Raw genomic sequence first — 25,010 nt, 5'->3', positions numbered from 1 at the left:
AACAGGTCGATTGTAGCGGTAGTCGTTTTGAAAGCGACGTACTTTACAGTTATTTCGACCGCGGCGGTTATTGGAATCATGGTTTCGTGGTAGAAACTGTTGTTGTGCGTCATCTCTCGACGCTCCAATACCAGATAATGTACCCTCTAACTGGAGTGAGTGCTCCTGGTCAAACTTCAAAACCGAGTGGTCAGGGCTCTTAGCGTTGCGAGCTTTTGATGCCTCAAAAGCTGTGCTTGCAAGCTCTCTGAGTTGTAAGATAGGCAAGCCAACGTGGGCTGCAGGGCCCAAGTAGGTAATGAAGGTGGGATACATGTTCGACAGAAACATTTGTTTGAATGGTAACAGCTCTTCCATTCCTGTTTCTGTGAGTAGGCCAAAGTAAGCTGAACGAAGCCTATGATAGAAAGCTTGTGGGTGTTCGTTCCGAGCTTGTTTGACCGTGTTAGCCAGTGAGCTATCGTGTTTGCGAGTCGCGGAACACTGAATTCTAATTTCAAAGCTGTGGCAAGTTTAGCGTAGTCATTTAGCACGTGTTGCTGTTGTAGGCGAATGAACCTCGTCACGTGTCTATTCGACGTTCGCTTCAACAGGTAAACCCTGTCAGAACCCGTACCATTCGGGTAGCCACCCAACGCGTCCTCTATGTCAGCTAGGAACGTCTCAGTATCATTTGGCTGACCTGGAACGGGGTCAAAGGTGGGGAAATTCTTGACGAGTTTGTCAAGGTATTCCGCGCTAAGCGGGCGGAGAGGGTTGGCTTCATCCTGTGGAGAAATTGGGGCCGACAGGCCAAGAGGAGAAGCCAAGATTTGGCTTTGTTGGCCAAGAGGCTCCATATTACTCAGTGCCGAATGGCCAAGAGGAGAAGACTGAGGGACACATGATGGTGGCAATGTCTGAAACCTATCGTCTTCACTCCTTTGAGTACCGGACTCCGGTTGCTTGGATGGGTAGTCATGCTGTAGAGCGTGACCATTCTGGACTTCCTCCAGATGGTACCTAAGGGTGGTCTTCTGCTGCATTGCAGAGTCCACTTGAGCGCTTAGAGTACAAATTTTGGACACGTGAGTGTCACACCTGCTCCTTTCGGTCTCAAACTTATCTGTCATGGTTTGCAGATAGAGGTCTCGAGTACGGAGCGAGAGATTCAGTGATGAGATTTCCTCTGCTTGCTTAGAAATCAATATTTCCATCCTCATCACCTGAGTTCTCTCATCATTCATTTGGTCAGCAACTTCAATAAGTTCTGCTGATTTGTAATCCAACTTAGTCATTGTGTTCATCAACTGATCGTCTTTGGTCTGCAGAATTTGGAGTAGAACGTTGTTACCTTGAGTAACGTTCAACAAAACTGCCTGCATGTTATCAAATTGCGCGTTCCTGTTTGTAGATAACTTGACAGATTTATCTAGTTTGGCGTGGACTACATCGCATTTAGTTTTGGCTAAATCGAGTTGTTCCTGCAGACGATGATTTTGTTGGAGAGTTTGTGCTCGTTCATCGTCATAAGTATTTGCAATTACTTTTAATTCTTCCGATTTCAAACGCAGTTCCTCGACTAGCAGAATGTTTTCATTTCCTGCTTTTGTCAATAGTTGCTCAGTTCTCTCCACCTTTTCCCTCATGTTAGCCATGTCTTGCACGTGCTTCAGCTGTGCACTGTGGTATTGGATCGATGCCAACCTTTGATGGCGATACATAAGTACATAAGCTAAAGTGGAGAGAACCGTCACAAAGCCTGTGTTTGATGGTTGATTTTGGAGAGCGTTCGCAATTTCGGCTGTGTTTTTGCTAATGTCATAATTAGGGTTGGTATCCCTGCTGAGGTCAGAGATCGATCCTTTTATGGGCTGAGGTTCACTAATTAGCGGAGGAGTGGTGCCCACCTCCTTTGGTAGCTTGCACATTATTAGAAAAATTTAGAGGAAAAACGTTCCTATTTTTTTTTCAATGTTTGGGTTTGGAATTCATTGGAAGCTGCAAAGACAAGTTTAATCTATTCATAGATGTTGACGAACCATCAGTACTGTACCAGTAATGTGGAAGTTGGACGTGAATGAATTTGCAAAAGCAAATTGAATTAATTAATCAATGCCAATGATTAATCCTACCTGGGTAGGCTATCTGGGTATTAAACTTGAATTAACCTGAGAGGTTGCTTCATCCAGGTTAATATGGGAAGTTTAAAAGTGTCTCATTTGATTGCAAGAACATTAAGGTATGTTCAACAATTTAACTTATTAAATTGAATGAGATGATAATCCATACAATCTCCATTGATTGGATATCATAAGTGTAAACAGTAGTTCAAATGTTGGGAACACTCCCCACTATGGTACACTTCTTCCTTGGGCCGAAGCCACATGGGATTCCGGCGGGGGCGGGACTTCTGTCAGTACTGGATTACTGAATGGGTTTTGCAAAAACCAAATTTTACTGATTGATCAATTTGAATGATAAATCAAACCTGTATAGGCTATTTGGGATTTAAACTTTAATTAACCTGAGAGGTTTATTCATCTAGGTTAATGTGGAAAAAAGATTACAATGTCTCATTTAGAAAACTCATCAATTTGGATATTATTTAAAAGATCCACTTGAGAATGTAAATCTGGCAATTTCACTTATTAGTTCAATTCGATAAGACAGCGATATCCGTCTGGATATCATGAGTAACGACTTGAGTGTCACCTGACTAATTCTTCTTGAAGGAAAGTACTGGTGACTCTTCAGAGCTCCCTGCTGGCACACGCTGAAATCAAGCGGAAGTACCCAGGGCGGGACTTCCGTTCAGCGAGGCGGAGGATTTACAATGTGGCACAAAAGAAAATGGCTGTTTTCCCTTTTGTTAGCTTAGCATCTCGAGCAAGCTAATGCTACTTTATGCCTGAAAATGCACAACATAGGATTCCCTTGGCAAGGGAAAGGTTTTACTTATAACGTATTATGTTCAAACCCTTTTCGGCGATATTTGACGATGTTTTAACCGGAACTCGCGGCAAACAACGAAATGCACCGTGGTCTACTCGCATCGAAACGCGAGAGAGACAGAGAGATACTTATCGCTGGTCAAGCTAATCTCTCCTAAATTTCAATCGGCTGGCTCTTTGTCCTCGCTCGAGAAATTAATAATGACCTAGCCAACACGCGTCTGAAACGCGAGAGGCAGAAATAGCCCAGCGTTTGACCAAACGCGCTATTTCTCAGATAGCTTTATCAGCCATCATACATAAATGTATAGTTTATGCTACCCACTGACTACGTCAGAGCACAACACGGAGGCGATTCTCCAGAGCACACACGCACCAATAATTCCGGTCTACAGTTCCCATAATGTATATAATAAACTTGGTATATTATGTAATCTGCTTTTCAATTTTATACAGGCTGAATCAAAATGAAAGCGTCATCCTATTTTAGATTCCTCACAGGGGGCACCAAATGTCGTGTCTTTGGCTATGCCGGATTAAGTGATATGACATGCTAACCTATAAAATTATTTCTCTAATTAATATTACCTGATTAAGCTAATCATGTAAATGTAATTAACTAGAAAGTCGGGGCACCACGGAAGAACGTTTATTGAGCCGTTATCTTCCGAATAAACTCTTAAAATACTTAGTAAAATTTTACATCGGTAGCAGTCAATATTAACCCTTATCTTATTTTCAGTCTCATAATGAAAGTTGTAAATTCTTGGCTATCTTCACGAACCCTGGCTAACAAGTTGAATCAGCAATACCAAATTGGGTTTAATTATTTATTTACTAAATACCTAAACTAATCACACATAATTACATATACACAGAATACAAATGATGTCATACAGAAAACGTCCTAGTGGACGGAACCTGTATCATGGCTGGTTACACAAAGGAAAGGGGGTTGGGCTTGAATGAAAGAGCGGGAAGATTTAGGAACGAAGAAACAGCAGCTATGCTATCGTAAATACATTATATTATGCATTACTAAATTACCGCCCATTGGGAAAAGGAAAATGCAATAAATATTTACTCTGAGCTGCGCTTCGGTATATTGGTCGTAGATGCTGGCCGGGTTGGCCAACAGATCTTCCTGTCCTCGGAAGAATGTCTCTGGTGGTAAATTGGATACGTGGTGGTATCTTCGTCCGTCTGTTAGACTGGATCCGTCGTCCGTCCTTTCCTAGCCCCCGTCTACAGCGGCCGCTGCTAACTTAACGGCTAGGAAGTATCACTTCTGTAGTGAATAAGCTCAAAGTTCATACCATTTGCCACCAAAGCTCACGCCGAGGTTGGCTTAGTTCTGTACTTGACGTGTGTCCTTCTAACGTAGAGGCGGCAGACCTCACGTACTGGAACAACGTGGTTATCTTTTTGTCAAAGGCTTATATAGTGGAGAGGGGGAAGGATGTGTTTCATCGTTTATAACCCCTGTCTCTTCACAGGGGTGGGCCACTGATCAAGCAGGGCACTTTCCTTATGAAAACCCAATTCTCTCATTTGGAAGCTAAAATTACATTTAATCTCCTAACAAACAATTTCAATATCAAACATTTCAATTGCATAACAATTCCATGTGACTCTGATAACTAGAGGGTGTATACTTTCTCAGGTACAGTTTATGTCGTCCTGTCATCAGTCATAATGTCTCAGATGACAACCGAACTGACATACATACTCATTACGTTCCCAAGCATATTTCCAACTGGTTTTATTACCAAAATATGGTTCCTTTTCCCCATTTGTTTGACGTTCCCAGACTCTCTATATTTAACACAGGCTATTCAAGTCCTTCAGTAGGGTCAGAGAGGGGAAGGGAGAAAGGTATTTATGGGGGGGGGGGGTCATAAACCTTACCCACAGGCCAACGTCATGACACTACGTTGTTACTACGTTGTTACTGTGTTGTTACCTTGTTGTTACCTTGTTGTTACAACATTGTTACTGTGTTGTTACTACATTGTTACTACATTGTTAATATGTTGTTACTACGTTGTTACTACGTTGTTACTGTGTTGTTACTGTGTTACTGATTTGTTACTATGTTGTTGCTACGTTGTTACCTTGTTGTTACTATGGTGCTACTACGTTGTTACTACGTTGTTACTACATTGTTACTACGTTGTTACTACGTTGTTACTACGTTGTTACTGAGTTGTTACTACGTTGTTACTGTGTTGTTACTGTGTTACTGATTTGTTACTATGTTGTTACTATGTTGTTACTACATTGTTACCTTGTTGTTACTATGGTGCTACTACATTGTTACTGTGTTGTTACTACGTTGGTACTGTGTTGTTACTACGTTGTTACTGTGTTGTTACTACGTTGTTACTATGTTGTTACTACGTTGTTACGTTGTTACTATAGTGCTACTACGTTGTTACTACATTGTTACTAAATTGTTACTGTGTTGTTATTACGGTGTTAGTTTTTTGTTACTACGTTGTTACTGTGTTGTTACTGTGTTACTGATTTGTTACTATTTTGTTACTTCGTTGTTACCTTGTTGTTACTCTGGTGCTACTACGTTGTTACTATGTTGTTACTACATTGTTACTGTGTTGTTACTACATTGTTACTACGTTGTTACTGTGTTGTTACTACGTTGTTACTGTGTTGTTACTGTGTTACTGATTTGTTACTGTGTTACTGATTTGTTACTATGTTGTTACTACGTTGTTACCTTGTTGTTACTATGGTGCTACTACGTTGTTACTATGTTGTTACTACATTGTTACTGTGTTGTTACTACGTTGGTACTGTGTTGTTACTACGTTGTTACCTTGTTGTTACTATGGTGCTACTACGTTGTTACTACATTGTTACTGTGTTGTTACTACGTTGTTACTGTGTTGTTACTGTGTTACTGATTTGTTACTATGTTGTTACTACATTGTTACCTTGTTGTTACTATGGTGCTACTACGTTGTTACTATGTTGTACCTACATTGTTACTGTGTTGTTACTACGTTGGTACTGTGTTGTTACTACGTTGTTACTGTGTTGTTACTGTGTTGTTACTACGTTGTTACTATGTTGTTACTATGTTGTTACTACGTTGTTACGTTGTTACTATAGTGCTACTACGTTGTTACTACATTGTTACTAAATTGTTACTGTGTTGTTACTACGGTGTTACTTTTTTGTTACTACGTTGTTACTGTGTTGTTACTGTGTTACTGATTTGTTACTATTTTGTTACTTCGTTGTTACCTTGTTGTTACTCTGGTGCTACTACGTTGTTACTATGTTGTTACTACATTGTTACTGTGTTGTTACTACATTGTTACTACGTTGTTACTGTGTTGTTACTACGTTGTTACTGTGTTGTTACTGTGTTACTGATTTGTTACTATGTTGTTACTACGTTGTTACCTTGTTCTTACTATGGTGCTACTACGTTGTTACTATGTTGTTACTACATTGTTACTGTGTTGTTACTACGTTGGTACTGTGTTGTTACTACGTTGTTACCTTGTTGTTACTATGGTGCTACTACGTTGTTACTACATTGTTACTGTGTTGTTACTACGGTATTACTGTGTTGTTACTACATTGTTACTGTGTTGTTACTGTGTTACTGATTTGTTACTATGTTGTTACTATGTTGTTACCTTGATGTTACTATGGTGCTACTACGTTGTTACTACGTTGTTACTACATTGTTACTGTGTTGTTACTACGTTGTTACTGTGTTGTTACTGTGGTACTGATTTGTTACTATGTTGTTACTACGTTGTTACTGTGTTGTTACTATGTTACTGATTTGTTACTGTGTTGTTACTGTGTTGTTACTGTGTTGTTATTGCATTTTTACTGTGTTGTTACTATGTTGTTACTACATTGTTACCTTGTTGTTACCGTGTTGTTACTACATTGTTACGATGTTGTTATTGCGTTGTTACCTTGTTGTTACCTTGTTGTTACCTTGTTGTTACAACATTGTTACTGTGTTGTTACTGTGTTACTACGTTGTTACTGTGTTGTTACTATGTTGTTACTACGTTGCTATTATATTGTTACGACGTTGTGTTGTTACTGTGTTGTTACTATGTTGTTACTGTGTTATTACTATGTTGTTACTACGTTGTTACTACATTGTTACTACATTGTTACCTTGTTGTTACTACTTTGTTATTATATTGTTACGACGTTACGACATTGTTACTATGTTGTTACTACAGCTATTACTGTGTAGTTGCACAGTAATAGGGGGCAACTTAATGTAGTGTTACAAGCCGCAATCATATCAAGGACCATTCATCCCATCATCCATAACCCAGGCAGCAAGTGTAGGTCAAGTGGTGTGTCTGTCTGTCTCTTAGAGACAGATGAATCTTCACCGTTACAGTGGAGGTTAATGATATGGTGAATGGGTCACTGGTCCAACTCCCTTACCTAACCTCCCCCTCAATTTATGTGTCTCTCTATTCCCATCTCCCTCTCTCCCTCCCCCCTCCCCCTCCCTCCCTCCCTCATTGCTCTCTTTTGCTCACCTTCCTCCCTCTCCTCTCTCTCATCTCCCTCCCATTTGTCCCTCTTTTCCATCCCTTTGCCTCTCTCTCTCTCTCTCTCGCTCTTTTTCTCTCTCTCTTTCTCTCTCTCTCTCTCCCTCCCTCTCTCCTTCTGTAGGAGTGCTGTGGCTGTGTATCGTGGCAGAGTGTCTTTATATTCTCCTCCTGGCCACCGGAGGCATCCTCATGTCCATAGAGGCATGTCACTTAGGAAATGTCATCAACGGACTCAAACTCAACGCCTTCGCTGCCATGTCCACTGTCCTGTCAGGTAACAACACTTTACATGCGCTCTTTTGCGTGCCTCTTGCTATTGAGTCAGTCACTTTTCTCCTCTCCTCATTTTTCCTCTCAGGTAGAAAAGTGTTTAGTTTGTTTGTTTGTTGCTGATTTGGACTACAGAAACCCTGCAGATCAACACGATCTTCACACTGGCAGCTTTAGGCAGCTTTACTCAGTGAGGGGCCCTAAAACAGGCACTTACTTATACCCATGGAACACTGCTCACTGCTATCTGTGGGTCTGCAGACTGGGCTGGACTTGAAATCTACTCTTCCATTTATACTATGAGGCATTGTCTTTTTCAGACAGCTTGTCTAGTTTTATCTGGATTAGTATTCATCTGGTCCTGTCATCTGAGTTCTTCTGCAGATACAATACTTCAGTGTTCTGTTGGCTACGTGATGGTATAGGTGTTCTGTTGGCTACGTGATGGTCTAGGTGTTCTGTTGGCTACGTGATGGTCTAGGTGTTCTGTTGGCTAAGTGATGGTCTAGGTGTTCTGTTGGCTACATGATAGTCTAGGTGTTCTGTTGGCTACGTGATGGTCTATATGTACTGTTGGCTACGTGATGGTCTATATGTTCTGTTGGCTACGTGATGGTCTATATGTTCTGTTGGCTACGTGATGGTCTATATGTTCTGTCGGCTACGTGATGGTATAGGTGTTCTGTTGGCTACGTGATGGTCTATATGTTCTGTTGGCTATGTGATGGTCTATATGTTCTGTTGGCTACGTGATGGTATAGGTGTTCTGTTGGCTATGTGATGGTCTAGGTGTTCTGTTGGCTACGTGATGGTATAGGTGTTCTGTTGGCTACGTGATGGTCTATATGTTCTGTTGGCTACGTGATGGTCTATATGTTCTGTCGGCTACGTGATGGTCTAGGTGTTCTGTTGGCTAAGTGATGGTCTATATGTTCTGTTGGCTACGTAATGGTCTATATGTTCTGTCGGCTACGTGATGGTCTATATGTTCTGTTGGCTAAGTAATGGTCTAGGTGTTCTGTTGGCTAAGTGATGGTCTAGGTGTTCTGTTGGCTAAGTGATGGTCTAGGTGTTCTGTTGGTTACGTGTTACCGCTAATTTCCTTCAATTCTACACATTCTGCCATAGGGTGGAGAGACCTTTTTGCAGTTTTTAATATGATATCTGAGTGAGAGTGACTAACAAAATCAATGTCTGCCCCCCGATCGGTAATTCAACCAGGATTACTACAAGTTCGGCTAGACTAAATTATCAATCTAAAACATGTTAGCTGACATGTTTTAATTGAGTGACTGTAAGTAAATAAAACTGAGAAAAACTCTTGATCCACAAACAAATTTCTAAATTTGCACCTTGTCTATTCTATTATTCTAACTCTCAACAGTAAATTGATACCCCGACTGAGTTCCTAAAAAAAATATATATATATATACACTGCTCAAAAAAATAAAGGGAACACTTAAACAACACAATGTAACTCCAAGTCAATCACACTTCTGTGAAATCAAACTGTCCACTTAGGAAGCAACACTGATTGACAATAAATGTCACATGCTGTTGTGCAAATGGAATAGACAACAAGTGGAAATTATAGGCAATTAGCAAGACACCCCCAATAAAGGAGTGGTTCTGCAGGTGGGGACCACAGACCACTTCTCAGTTCCTATGCTTCCTGGCTGATGTTTTGGTCACTTTTGAATGCTGGCAGTGCTTTCACTCTAGTGGTAGCATGAGACGGAGTCTACAACCCACACAAGTGGCTCAGGTAGTGCAGCTCATCCAGGATGGCACATCAATGCGAGCTGTGGCAAGAAGGTTTGCTGTGTCTGTCAGCGTAGTGTCCAGAGCATGGAGGCGCTACCAGGAGACAGGCCAGTACATCAGGAGACGTGGAGGAGGCCGTAGGAGGGCAACAACCCAGCAGCAGGACCGCTACCTCCGCCTTTGTGCAAGGAGGAGCAGGAGAAGCACTGCCAGAGCCCTGCAAAATGACCTCCAGCAAGCCACAAATGTGCATGTGTCTGCTCAAACAGTCAGAAACAGACTCCATGAGGGTGGTATGAGGGCCCGACGTCCACAGGTTGGGGTTGTGCTTACAGCCCAACACCGTGCAGGACGTTTGGCATTTGCCAGAGAACACCAAGATTGCCAAATTCGCCACTGGCGCCCTGTGCTCTTCACAGATGAAAGCAGGTTCACACTGAGCACGTGACAGACGTGACAGAGTCTGGAGACACCGTGGAGAACGTTCTGCTGCCTGCAACATCCTCCAGCATGACCGGTTTGGCGGTGGATCAGTCATGGTGTGGGGTGGCATTTCTTTGGGGGGGCCGCACAGCCCTCCATGTGCTCGCCAGAGGTAGCCTGACTGCTATTAGGTACCGAGATGAGATCCTCAGACCCCTTGTGAGACCATATGCTGGTGCGGTTGGCCCTGGGTTCCTCCTAATGCAAGACAATGCTAGACCTCATGTGGCTGGAGTGTGTCAGCAGTTCCTGCAAGAGGAAGGCATTGATGCTATGGACTGGCCCGCCCGTTCCCCAGACCTGAATCCAATTGAGCACATCTGGGACATCATGTCTCGCTCCATCCACCAACGCCACGTTGCACCACAGACTGTCCAGGAGTTGGCGGATGCTTTAGTCCAGGTCTGGGAGGAGATCCCTCAGGAGACCATCCCCCACCTCATCAGGAGCATGCCCAGGCATTGTAGGGAGGTCATACAGGTACGTGGAGGCCACACACACTACTGAGCCTCATTTTGACTGTTTTTAAGGACATTACATCAAAGTTGGATCAGCCTGTAGTGTGGTTTTCCACTTTAATTTTGAGTGTGACTCCAAATTCAGACCTCCATGGGTTGATAAATTGGATTTCCATTGATTATTTTTGTGTGATTTTGTTGTCAGCACATTCAACTATGTAAAGAAAATAGTATTTAATAAGATTATTTCTTTCATTCAGATCTAGGATGTGTTGTTTAAGTGTTCCCTTTATTTTTTTGAGCAGTATATATATAAAAAACGGGGCCGCCAGTTGCCAATCCCTGATCCAAATAAATCAGTAAAAGGGGGGGGGCCTGTGACAACAATTTTGGACCCCCTTGTGTCCCCCTAAATGTGGAGTATGAAATTAATTTTACATAACACATTTTTGCTATCGTTCTTTTTTTACATCCGTTATTAGACAGTGGCAACGATGATGATTATGAACATGGTCTTTTGCCTGCTAATGCCTGTTAGAGGGGCCAGTCTAATGTAACTGTCTCCTCTAACAGTACAACTGGCCCCAGCTTGCCCCCCCCCCCAGTTGAAATGGTCTGGAATCGCCACTGGTAAAAGGGTTTTCCTTTGTGACTGTTTTTATTGTGTTAATCTAGGTTATAGAGAAGCTTAAACAGTTTATGTAGCTCAGCATCTTGTTGTAATGGTTTCTACAGGAATGCTAGAGGCCAGAGACCAGAGAAACCCTTATTAAACTAATTGATCGTGGGGTGTATGGAGAGAGGGAGGGAGAGAGAGAGAGGGAATGTAGAGAGACAAAAAGGGTGAGAGGGGAGAGAGAGGGGAATATGAAGGGAGAGAGATGGTGGTATGAAGGGAGAGAGAGGGGGGTATGGAGGGAGAGGAGAGAGAGATGGAGGCATGAAGTGAGAGGGGGGGAATAGAGAGAGAGAGAGAGAGAGAGAGAGAGAGAGAGAGAGAGAGAGAGAGAGAAAATAGAATTTCACTATCTCAGGTCTTTGTTTTAGCACAAACAGCCCATATGGGTGATTCATTTCATGCTTTACCATTACCAAGAAGAGAACAGCTTCAGCTTTGGTCACACACCAGTCTGGAAAATAAGCCTGGCTAAGTTTTAGAGAGGAAAGATAAGGTGTTGTGCAAGTAGAGGTGCCGCCTGAAGGAAGTTATGAATGTAATTGACGGGGTAGGCACAATGTCTCTTCTCTATGGTTAATGCTGTACCTTCTCTTTGCATTCCTTACCTTAGTCTTACTGTAACGTCATAGGGGGCTTCACCTGGCTCTCCATACACATACAGGCAGATAGAAACTATAGGGGAGCAGAATTATCTCATGTCTAAAATCCAAATCATACACTAAAGTTTTGGAACAATGGGAAAGTAATTCTGCTTTGAAAGCTGATAAACTTGTAACCTCACTTTTGAGAAAGCTCTTCTTTGTCTACACCCATTCAGCATCGTTCACACCCTCTTAGGCCTCAGCCCCACCCATCTCTTTAAGGATTCACATGTACTAAACAACCAAAGATTTCAAGACTAAAGGCTGGTTTATACTACGGGTGTGTTCGTACATTTTATGTGGAGTGCCAGAGTGTGCTCAGAGTGTGCTCTCGGCGGTCGTAAACTGAGAGCGTTGTCAGATTGTCCATTCGTAAATTCAGAGCATTTCGCTCTTGGAGCGTTCAGAGGACGCTCTGGCCGAGGAGTAGGGTTCTTCCAAATGTTTTGACCTAACAACAGGAGTCAAGCACCCAAGCTAACAGGCTAATGTTGGCTAGCTTGCTACTGTAGCTACTTCCAGACACAAATGAAAGAACACCTCACTCTGACCATTTTACTCACCCTAGCAGAGCTGGTTAGGCAATTCACATGTTATCTAGAGTGTTGGTGACTGCAACTGTGCTGCTGGCAACAATTTAATTAAGCTGTTTTGTCAACGTTTACTAACACCGGCCATATTCAATAAATGTGTCAGTTACTCTGCGTTTTGGCACACTCAGACGAGAGTGCTTTGAAATCAGAGTAGATAGCCAGAGCGAATTTACCATCTACGTCTATCGACAGTTGTCGCAGTGACATCATGAACATTCTATTGAAATGGTTACCTGCATAGTAGCTAGCTAAACAATGAACCATAATCCCAACTAATGACATTAGTACCCTGCATGAATCTGCAGGTAGCTAACCAACCAGGTTCAATGTTAGCCAGCTAACAGTAGGTAATGACTAGCAATACAAATGGCTCTCTGAGATAATAATAATATTACTACACAGATCATACACATAACGTTAGCTAGCTAGCTAACAGTACACTTTAACTTGAAATGAAAATGACTTTCTGACAAAATAAGAAACGTAATATCTGAAAATGTAGCTAGCTACAAAAAAAAATGCACTTTGATAAAATAAACAAAAAAAGTTTATGTTCAAATGTCTCTCCTATGACGCGCAAAATACTCCTAGTTTCCTGAAACGAGTCACATATGACCAACATCAGCAGAATTCCATTGCTGACTCTGTCAAGGAAAGCTAGGTACACCATACAAGGCTCTTCATGCTAAGTGTGTGGATTTGTACTGAAGCTCCGGTAGTTTGTAAAGAGGATGTCTGACATGATTGATTAACAAGATATGTAGAAATATGCTGAGAATTAACTTGAGAGTGAATGGGAGGAGGGGGATGTTGAGAGCTAACACGTTCTTTGCTGCTATCAGCTCCGCTCTTGTTCAGTCTGAGATTTGGGGGACTTAACCACTAATCGGATTGGCACAGAGTCGGTTTGTTATTCCTCATGTTTTTTTCTGTTCCCTCACTTTTTTGGGAGTGATGAAAGTCTGAGGAGATCCCTCGCTTCTGCTGTCATGTTAGTAGCCCAGCCGGAAATAGAGAGGGAGAGAGGGAGAGAGAGAGAGAGAGAGAGGTGTGAAAAGGACAGAGAAAGATGTGTGAGAGAGAGGGGAAAGGACAGAGAGAGATGTGTGTGAGAGAAAGAGAGAGAGAGAGGGGAAAGGACAGAGATGTGTGAGAGAGAGAGGGGAAAGGTCAGAGAGAGAGCGAGAGAGAGAGAGAGAAGTAGGAGAATTAGAAAGAAAGAGAGAGAAAGATGTGTGAGAGAGAGAGCGAGAGAGAGCAAGAGAGAGAGAGAAGTAGGAGAATTAGAAAGAAAGAGAGAGAAAGATGTGAGAGAGAGAGAGCGAAAGAGAGAGATGTAGGAGAAACAGAGAGAGAGAAAGAATGATGTAGGAGAAAGAGAGAGATAAAGATTTCATGAGCTGAAATAAAAGATCACAGAAATGTCTCTCAAATTTTGTGCAAAAATGTATTTACATCCTTGTTAATGATCATTTCTCCTTTGACAATTTAATCCATCCACCTGACAGGTGTGGAATAACAAGAAGATGATAATTGCATGATAATTACAATAAAAGGCAACTCTAAAATGTGCGGTTTTGTCACACGACACAATGCCAGAGATGTCTCAAATTATGAGGGAATGTGCAATTGGCATGCTGACTGCAAGAATGTCCACCAGAGCTGTTGCCAGAGAATGTAATGTTCATTTCTCTAACATATGCCGCCTCCAACGTCATTTTAGAGAATTTGGCAGTACGTTCAACCGGCCTCACAACCGTAGACCACGCCAGCCCAGGAACTAGCCTTCCCTGTAGCTCAGTTGGTAGAGCAACAGTATTGTAGTGCAACACCAGGGTTGTGGGTTCGATTCCCACGGGGGGCCAGCACAGAAAAAAATGGATGAAATGTATGCATTCACTACTGTAAGTCGCTCTGGATAAGAGCGTCTGCTAAATGACTAAAATGTAAATGTAACTCCACTCCGCTTCTTCACCTGCGTGATCGTCAGAGTCCAGCCTCCTAGACAGTTGATGAAACTGAGGAGTATTTCTGTCTGTCATAAAGCCCTTTTGTGGGGAAAAAACTAATTCTGATTGGCTGGGCCTGGCTCCCCAGTAGGTGGACTTGGATCTCAAGTGGGTGGGCCTATGCCTTCCAAGGGCCAGCCATGGCTGTGCCCCTGCCCAGTCATGTAAAAACCATAGATTTGGGACAAATGTATTTATTTCAATTGACTGATTTTCTGACATTGACTGATCAACTGTAACTCAGTAAAATCTTTGAAACTGTCGCATGTTGCATTTATATTTTTATTCAGTATATGTCTCACAAGTTGTGACAGCACAGGACAGCACAGTACCATATATTACAGTACACAGTACAGTAAAGAACAGTACAGTAAAGAAAAGTAGAGTACAGTACAACACAGTACAGTAAAACACTGTAGAGTACAGTACAATACAGTAGAGTACAGTACAGTACAATAAAGAAAAGTAAAATATAGTGTACTGTATTGTACCCTACTTTACTCTAATTTACTCTACTTAACTATACTGTACTGTACTGAACTAAACTGTACTGCACTCTAATGAATTAAACTGTACTGTAATCTACTGTACTCTACTGAACTAAACTGTACTGTAGTGTACTCTACGGAATTAAACTGTACTGTAATCTACTGTACTCTACTGAACTAAACTGTACTGAAGTGTACTCTACTGAATTAAACTATACCGTACTGTAATGTACTCTACTGAACTAAACTCTACTGTAGTGTACTCTACTGAATTAAACTGTACAGTAGTGTACTGTAAGGGGTGCGTACTGGCGGTAGAGAAGTCAGGCGCAGGAGAGCAAAAACTGATTTACAACAGCGCAGTTTAATAATAAAAACCACTGTTAACAGAACAATAAATCAAATGGGTACAAAACCCGTCAACCACCAGCATAACGTGCACAAGCACTTACAACAAACAATTTTGGACAAGGACATGGGGGGAACAGAGGGTTAAATACACAACATGTAATGATGGAATTGAAACCAGGTGTGTGGGAAGACAAAACAAATGGAAAATGAAAGGTGGATCGGCGATGGCTAGAAGACCGGTGACGTCGACCGCCGACCCTCGCCCGAACAAGGAGAGGGACCGACTTTGGAGGAAGTCGTGACAGTACCCCCCTTTGACGCCTGGCTCCAGCAGCGCGTCGACACCGGCCTCGGGGACGACCCAGAGGACGAGGTGCAGGGCGATCCGGACGAAGACGGTGGAACTCCTGCAGCATTAAAGAGTCCAACACGTCCTCGACCGGAACCCAGCACCTTTCCTCCGGACCGTACCCCTCCCACTCCACGACATACTGAAGGCCCCTCGCTCGACGCCTCGAATCCAGTATGGAGCGAACGGAGTACGCCGGGGCCCCCTCGATATCCAGAGGGGGCGGAGGAACCTCCCGCACCTCAGACTCCTGGAGCGGGCCAGCCACCACCGGCCTGAGGAGAGACACATGGAACGAGGGGTTAATACGGTAATCGGGGGGAAGCTGTAACCTATAAAAACCTCGTTCACTCTCCTCAGGACTTTAAATGGCCCAACAAACCGCGGACCTAGCTTCCCGCAGGGCAGGCGGAGGGGCAGGTTTCGGATCGAGAGCCAGACCCGGTCCCCCGGTGCAAACACCGGGGCCTCACTGTGGTGGCGGTCTGCGTTCTCTTTTTGGCGCAGCATGGCCCGCTGAAGGTGAACATGGACAGCTTCCCATGTCTCCTCCGCACGCCTGAACCAGTCATCCACAGCAGGAGCCTCAGTCTGACTCTGATGCCAAGGCGCCAGAACCGGCTGGTACCCCAGTACGCACTGGAAGGGAGAGAGGTTAGTGGAGGAGTGGCGAAGCGAGTTCTGTGCCATCTCGGCCCAGGTCACGAATGCCGCCCACTCCCCTGGCCGGTCCTGGCAATAGGACCGCAGAAACCTGCCCACATCCTGGTTTACTCTCTCCACCTGCCCATTACTCTCGGGGTGAAACCCTGAAGTAAGGCTGATCGAGACCCCCAGATGTCCCATGAACGCCTTCCAGACCCTAGACGTGAATTGGGGACCTCGATCAGACACTATATCCTCAGGCACCCTGTAGTGCCGGAAGACGTGCGTAAACAAGGCCTCCGCAGTCTGTAGGGCCGTAGGGAGACCAGGCAGAGGAAGGAGATGACAGGACTTCGAGAACCGATCCACAACGACCAGGATCGCGGTGTTACCCTGTGAGGGGGGAGATCAGTTAGAAAATCAGGTGAGACCAAGGCCGTTGGAGTTGAAACCAGGTGTGTGGGAAGACAAGACAAAACAAATGGAAAATGAAAGGTGGCTAGAAGACCGGTGACGTCGACCCGAACAAGGAGAGGGACCGACTTCGGAGGAAGTCGTGACATGTACCCTACTTTACTCTAATGTACTCTACTGAACTAAACTGTACTGTACTGAACTAAACTGAACTGCACTCTACTGAATTAAACTATACCGTACTCTACTGTACTCTACTGAACTAAACTGTACTGTAGTGTACTCTACTGAATTAAACTATACCGTACTCTAATCTACTCTACTGAATAAAACTCTACTGTCCTGTACCATACCATACCGTGCTGTACTGTACTGTACTCTACTGTGATGTTAACCTCTATGGGCTAGCGTCCCACCTACTCAACAGCCAGTGTAATCCCGTGGCGCGTTATTCAAATATCTCAAAAATGCAAAAACTTCAATTTTGCAAACATATGACTATTTTACACCATTTTAAAGACAAGACTCTCGTTAATCTAACCACACTGTCCGATTTCAAAAAGGCTTTACAACGAAAGCAAAACATTAGATTATGTCAGCAGAGTACCCAGCCAGAAATAATCAGACACCCATTTTTCAAGCTAGCATATAATGTCACATAAACCCAAACCACAGCTAAATGCAGCACTAACCTTTGATGATCTTCATCAGATGACAACCCTAGGACATTATGTTATACAATACATGCATGTTTTGTTCAATCAAGTTCATATTTATATCAAAAAACAGCTTTTTACATTAGCATGTGACTAGCATGTGACTAGCATTCCCACCGAACACTGCCGGTGAATTTACTAAATTACTCACGATAAACGTTCACAAAAAACATAACAATTATTTTAAGAATTATAGATACAGAACTCCTCTATGCACTCGCTATGTCCGATTTTAAAATAGCTTTTCGGTGAAAGCACATTTTGCAATATTCTCAGTAGATAGCCCGGCATCACAGGGCTAGCTATTTAGACACCCAGCAAGTTTAGCATTCACCAAAGTCAGATTTACTATAATAAAAATGTTATTACCTTTGCTGTTCTTCGTCAGAATGCACTCCCGGGACTTCTACTTCAATAACAAATGTTGGTTTGGTCCCAAATAATCCATTGTTATATCCAAATAGCGGCGTTTTGTTCGTGCGTTCAAGACACTATCCGAAAGGGTAAAGAAGGGTTACGATCACGGCGCATTTCGGGACAAAAAAATTCTAAGTATTCCATTACCGTACTTCGAAGCATGTCCACCGCTGTTTAAAATCAATTTTTATGCCATTTTTCTCGTAAAAAAGCGATAATATTCCGACCGGGAAATCGTTTTTTATTACAAAGAGAGTGAAAGTAAAAGCATGCTATCCCCTCATGCACGAGCCTCAGTCTAATGGCCCTCTGATAGAGCACTTGCCAAACGCGCTAATGTGTTTCAGCCTGGGGATGGAATTACATCATTCAGCTTTTTCCCGCCTTCTGAGAGCCCATGGGAGCCGTAGGAAGTGTCACGTCATGCCAGAGATCCCCTGTATTTGTTAGAGATGATCAAGGAGGGCAAGAAATGGTCAGACAGGCCACTTCCTGTAAGGAATCTTCTCAGGTTTTGGCCTGCCAAATGAGTTCTGTTATACTCACAGACACCATTCAAACAGTTTTAGAAACTTTAGGGTGTTTTCTATCCAAAGCCAATAATTATATGCATATTCTAGTTACTGGGCAGGAGTAGTAACCAGATTAAATCGGGTACGTTTTTTATCCGGCCGTGCAAATACTGCCCCCTAGCCCCAACAGGTTAAAACTTCTGAAACAACCTACAGGACGGTAGCTCTCAAGGAGAGCCCTTGCCTAGACATTTATGATTAGTTCAAATTTGGATCTGTTCCGAACAAATCTGTACTTGTTTTTTGAGACGGAGCTCAATAGAATAATACCCAGCATGCGTTGCAAGTGTTTGTTTTTCCATAGGTATTTTCGACATCTGGAAAATACTTATTTTCACCTTTCATTCAGCACCTAAAATGCACCTGATTTCAATGTCTGGAAAATACATATAAATAAACTCAGCAAAAAAAGAAGCGTCCCTTTTTCAGGACCGTGTCTTTCAAAGATAATTCATAAAAATCTAAGTAACTTCACTGATCTTCATTGTAAAGGGTTTAATCTTGGGGAAAGGCGTGCCACTAGTGGGACACCTCGACAACATCCGGTGAAATTGCAGGGCGCAAAATTCAAACTACAGAATTATAAATATTTAACTTTCAGAAAATCACAAGTGTAATACATCAAAACAAAGCTTAACTTCTTGTTAATCCAGCCGCTGTGTCAGATTTCAAAAAGGCTTTACGGCGAAAGCACACCATGCGATTATCTGAGGAAAGCGCCCCGCATACAAAACCATGTAAAACATATTTCAGGCAGGTGCGACACGAAAGTCAGAAATAGCGATATAATAAATGCCTTACCTTTGATGATATTCTTCTGTTGGCACTCCAAAAGGTCCCAGTTACATCACAAATTGTCATTTTGTTCGATAATGTCCTTCTTTATAGCCATAAAAACTCAGTTTAGCTGGCGTGCTTCAGTCAATATTCCACCCAGTTTCCCTCCATCAAAATGCATACAAAATGAATCCCAAACGTTACTAATAAACTTATCCAAACGAGTCAAACAACTTTTATAATCAAACCTTAGGTAGCCTAATATGTAAATAAATGATACAATTTAAGACGGAGAATCGTTATTGTCTTTACCGGACAAAAATACCAAAGAACGCGCTCTCTTCCACGCGCTTGGAAACACTACAGCTAAAATGGGAGCCACCTAGAAAAACTACAATTTCTGGCTCATTTTTCCAAAAACCAGCCTGAAACTCTTTCTAAAGACTGTTGACATCTAGTGGAAGCCCTAGGAGCTGCAATCTGGGAGGACTTCGCCTTATAATAAAAGTGACAGCCATTGAAAATAGTGGTAGGATATTTTTGGGGGGGATGGTTTGTCCTCGGAGTTTCACCTGCCATATCAGTTCTGTTATACTCACAGACATTATTTTAACAGTTTTAGAAACTTTAGAATGTTCTATCCAAATCTACCAATTATATGCATATCCTAGCTTCTGGGCCTGAGTAACAGGCAGTTTACTTTGGGCACGCTTTTCATCCGGACGTCAAAATACTGCCCCCATCCCAAACAAGTTAAACACTGTTTTCCATGATTGTTCAATGATCCATAAAAAAATTATTAACATGCACCTGTGGAACGATCGTTAAGACACTAACAGCTTACAGACTGTAGGCAATTAAGGTCACAGTTATGAAAAATTAGGACACTAATGAGGCCTTTTTACTGACTCTGAAAAACACCAAAAGAAAGATGCCCAGGGTCCCTGCTCATCTGTGTGAACGTGCCTTAGGCATGCTGCAAGGAGGCATGAGGACTGCAGATGTGGCTAGGGCAATAAATTGCAATGTTCGTGCTGTGAGACGCCTAAGACAGCACTACAGGGAGACAGGATGGACAGCTGATCGTCCTCGCAGTTGCAGACCACGTGTAACAACACCTGCACAGGATCGATACATCCGAACATCATACCTGGGGGACAGGTACAGGATGGCAACAACAACTGCCCGAGTTACACCAGGAACGCACAATCCCTCCATCAGTGCTCAGATTGTCCACAGTAGGCTGCGGGAGGCTGGACTGAGGGCTTGTAGGCCTGTTGTAAGGCACGTCCTCACCAAACATCACTGGCAACAACGTCACCTATGGGCACAAGCCCACCATCGCTGGACCAGACAGGACTGGAAAAAAGTGCTCTTCACTGACGAGTCGCAGTTTTGTCTCACCAGGGGTGATGGTCGGATTCGCGTTTATCGTCGAAGGAATGAGCGTTACACCGAGGCCTGTACTCGGGAGCGGGATCGATTTGGAGGTGGATGGTCATGGTCAGGGGCGGTGTGTCACAGCATCATCGGACTGAGCTTGTTGCCATTGCAGGCAATCTCAACGCTGTGCATTACAGGGAAGACATCATCCTCCCTCATATGGTACCCTTCCTGCAGGCTTATCCTGACATGACCCTCCAGCATGACAATGCCACCAGCCATACTGCTCGTTCTGTGTGTGATTTCCTGCAAGACAGGAATGTCAGTGTTCTGCCATGGCCAGCGAAGAGCCCGGATCTCAATCCCATTGAGCAAGTCTGGGACCTGTTGGATCGGAGGGTGAGGGCTAGGGCCATTCCTTCCAGAAATGTCCAGGAAGTTGCAGGTGCCTTGGTGGAAGAGTGGGGTAACATCTCACAGCAAGAACTGGCAAATCTGGTGCAGTCCATGAGGAGGAGATGCACTGCAGTACTTAATGCAGCTGTTGGTCACACCAGATACTGACTGTTACTTTTGATTTTGACCCCCCCCCTCCCTTTGTTTAGGGACACATTATTCCATTTCTGTTAGTCACATGTCTGTGGAACTTGTTTAGTTTATGTCTCAGTTGTTCAATCTTGTTACACATGTTAAGTTTGCTGAAAATATATGGAGTTGACAGTGAGAGGACGTTTCTTTTTTTGCTGAGTTTATGTATTTTCAACTTCATGTTAATTACTGGGATGATTGTCAGAGAGGGGGGAGAATGAGAGAATTTGGCAGAGAGGGAGAGATTTGAGGTTTTGGCAGAGAGACGGAAAGAGTGCAGAAAAACAGCTGCAAGTTAGCCAATTGTCCAGTTGAGTGGTCATTCTGCCAGTCCCCTATACTGACATAACTCTTCTTCTCAGTTTAGCTCAGTGCTGTTTTTCAGTGGTTTCCAGGTCTAGGAGAGCTGCTACGGAGGGAGCAGACTTTTGTTCCAGCCCAGCACTAACACAGATGATTCAACAAATCAACTCATCATCAAGAAGTTTAGGATTAAATGAGTGATTAGATTAAAGATTAGTGTAACTGAATGTGGGATGGAAGAAATGGCAGCACACACTGTGGTGCTCAAGGACTACAGTAGTTATCATGACATTATAGCTCAATACTGTCACCCTGTGGTGGAAAGTAGAACTCTCCCACTTGTCTATAATGCTCTTTTCTACAGCACTAGACTCGTTTAACTTCTCTTGACTTTCCAGGTCTGCTTGGCATGGTGGCCCACATGATGTTCACCACAGCCTTTCAGCTGACAGTCAGTCTGGGGCCAGAGGACTGGAAGCCTCAGTCATGGGACTACAGCTGGTCATACATGTAAGCACACACACACACACACACACACACACACACACACACACACACACACACACACACACACACGGTCTTGTACAACTAAACTTGTGGGGATACAAAATTCACAAAACCTTAACCCTAACATTAACCCCAAAACCTAACCCTAACCTTAATCTCAAAACCTAACCTTAACCCTAAACCTAACCCTAGCTCCTAACCCTAACCATAAACCTAATACTAGCTCCTAACCTTAAAAATAACCCTAGCTCCTAGCTCCTAACCCTAAACACTAATTCTAACCTTAGCCCTAAACCCTAAACCCCCTAGAAACAGCATTTGACCTCCTGGGGACTAACAAAATGTCCTCAGTTGGTCACATTTTTATTTGTTTACTATTCTTGTTGGGACTTCTGGTACCCACAAATATACAGTAGTTAAACATGTACACACACACACACACACACACACACACACACACACACAGAGATTCTATGCTCTATACGCTGTATGGGGGGGGGGATTCCGTCACCTCAGATTGGAAGACCATACTTCTCATAGATCTTTTTTTTGTCAGAATTTGTTACACATTTTCTTTATTCACTCTGTGTCTACCATTTCCTTCCTCCTTCTTCTCTAGCCTGGCGTGGAGCTCGTTCACAGCCTGCATGGCCTCCTCGGTCACCATCATCAATCGGTACACCAAGACCATTCTGGAGTTCAAACACAAGCGCAGGAACGTCCAGAAGAACCTGAAGATCAAGCAGAAGCTACTTGAGCTGGACTCTGGACCAGGGGTTGGGGTGGGACACGTCGGACATGGGGGTCATGTGGAGCAAGTGTGGGACATGTACATCAGCTCAGTGCCCAACACGGCAGAGGAACTGCTGGATCTCTCCAGTAATGGCAGGAAGTTGTCCAACGCATCAGTGTTCCTGGACCTGAACGATCTGCCAGATCCGATAAGAGAGGAGTACTTCTGAGAGAGGACTAGGGGACTGACCAAGGAACACACATACACATATACAAATGCAAACACATATATAACACACACACACACACACACACACACACACACACACACACACACACACACACACACGCACAGTTCTTTCCAAACCAGGACAGTATCCCACCAGAGACAATATATTCCACCTCTTGTTTGGGGTACCTCCTGCACTCCCCTCCACTGCCGCTTGGCTCAGTGATGTGCTCTTACTGTTCAGGGTGCTCCTGTCCTGACAAAACTTCAATATGGGCTTCAGTCACTGTTTTCCTTTATTAAATATCTAGTAACTATGTTTAAGGGTTTATTTGTTGCAGTATTATCTTTATGCATTGGTTTGCTGAAGCTGTGCTTTTGTGTGTCTGTGTGTGTGTATGTGTGTGAGCGTGAATTTTATGTGAAAACTCCTCATTTGCCTTTTCTACTGAGGATATAACACTAAGAGAAACATATTTTTCCTACAGCATACCTCTGTGGAAACACTGTTGAGCTGATGCCACATTGAGACACAGCTTTGATATACTTCAATAGAATAACACAGAGACATTTCCTCTCTTCTGGAATGATTTCCGACATGCACCCAGTGTACTAACCAAATTGCATTAGCAACAGTGACTTCATGTTAGAGGAGATCCAACTCCAGGTTTCCCTGATGTTCCAAGCTGAAGTAGAGATGTGTAGAGGATGAGAGAGAGAGAGAGAGAGAGAGAGACAGACAGACAGACAGACAGACAGACAGACAGACAGACAGACAGACAGACAGACAGACAGACAGACAGACAGACAGACAGACAGACAGACAGACAGACAGACAGACAGACAGACAGACAGACAGACAGACAGACAGACAGACGATACAGTAATAAAGCATAGAAATGGACAAAGTAAATAATTTAATGTATTTTCAGGGGTTGCTGCAGCAACCTCAGCACCCCTATTTCCCACGGCTTTGGAAATGGAAAGGCAGAGAGGAGAGATGGATAGAGGAGGGATGGATAGAGGAGGGATAGATAGAGGAGGGATAGATAGAGGAGAGATGGATAGAGGAGGGATGGATAGAGGAGAGACGGATAGAGGAGGGATGGATAGAGGAGGGATGGATAGAGGGATGGATAAAGGAGAGATGGATAGAGGGATGGATAGAGGAGAGATGGATAGAGGAGAGATGGATAGAGGAGGGATGGATAGAGGAGAGATGAATAGAGGAGGGATGGATAGAGGAGGGATGGATAGAGGAGGGATGGATAGAGGAGAGACGGATAGAGGAGGGATGGATAGAGGAGGGATGGATAGAGGAGAGATGGATAGAGGAGGGATGGATAGAGGAGAGATGGATAGAGGAGAGATGGATAGAGGAGGGATGGATAGAGGAGGGATGGATAGAGGAGAGATGAATAGAGGAGAGATGGATAGAGAAGAGATGGATAGAGGAGGGATGGATAGAGGAGAGATGGATAGAGAGATGGATAGAGGAGGGATGGATAGAGAAGAGACGGATAGAGGAGGGATGGATAGAGGAGAGATGGATATAGGAGAGATGGAAATAGGAGGGATGAATAGAGGAGAGACGGATAGAGGAGGAATGGATAGAGGAGAGATGGATAGAGGAGGGACGGATAGAGGAGAGACGGCTAGAGGAGGGATGGATAGAGGAGAGATGGATAGAGGAGGGATGGATAGAGGAGAGATGGATGGAGGAGAGATGGATAGAGGAAGGATGGATAGAGGAGGGTAGAGGAGAGATGGATAGAGGAGGGATGGATAGAGGAGGGATGGATAGAGAAGAGATGAATAGAGGAGAGATGGATAGAGGAGAGATGGATAGAGGAGGGACGGATAGAGGAGAGACGGCTAGAGGAGGGATGGATAGAGGAGGGATGGATAGAGGAGAGATGGATAGAGGAGGGATGGATAGAGGAGGGATGGATAGAGGAGAGATGGATAGAGGAGGGATGGATAGAGGAGAGACGGCTAGAGGAGGGATGGATAGAGGAGGGATGGACAGAGGCGAGATGGATAGAGGAGGGATGGATAGAGGAGGGATGGATAGAAAAGAGATGGATATAGGATGATTAAGGGTCAAAATTGATCAATTCGGAAAGTGTATATACACGGGCCTT

At 43.6% G+C, this 25,010-nt stretch overlaps 1 protein-coding gene across 1 annotated transcript in view; it reads left to right on the top strand.

Annotated features, from left to right (window-relative positions):
• The window catches only part of LOC106578856 (germ cell-specific gene 1-like protein), a 46,068-nt gene extending 22,881 nt beyond the window's left edge, over positions 1-23,187 (top strand). The window contains exons 3-5 of the mRNA XM_014158082.2: positions 7,620-7,772; positions 21,797-21,908; positions 22,525-23,187. Coding sequence (XP_014013557.1) covers positions 7,620-7,772; positions 21,797-21,908; positions 22,525-22,867 — 608 coding nt within the window. The 3' untranslated portion in view covers positions 22,868-23,187. The remainder of the gene's footprint in view (positions 1-7,619; positions 7,773-21,796; positions 21,909-22,524) is intronic.
• Positions 23,188-25,010: the final 1,823 nt, after the last annotated feature.

The sequence above is a fragment of the Salmo salar genome, chromosome ssa19, assembly GCF_905237065.1.
Source record: "Salmo salar chromosome ssa19, Ssal_v3.1, whole genome shotgun sequence".
Taxonomy (NCBI): domain Eukaryota; kingdom Metazoa; phylum Chordata; class Actinopteri; order Salmoniformes; family Salmonidae; genus Salmo; species Salmo salar.
Note: the sequence above shows the minus strand (reverse complement) of the source record. Positions and strands in the feature narration are given on the sequence as shown.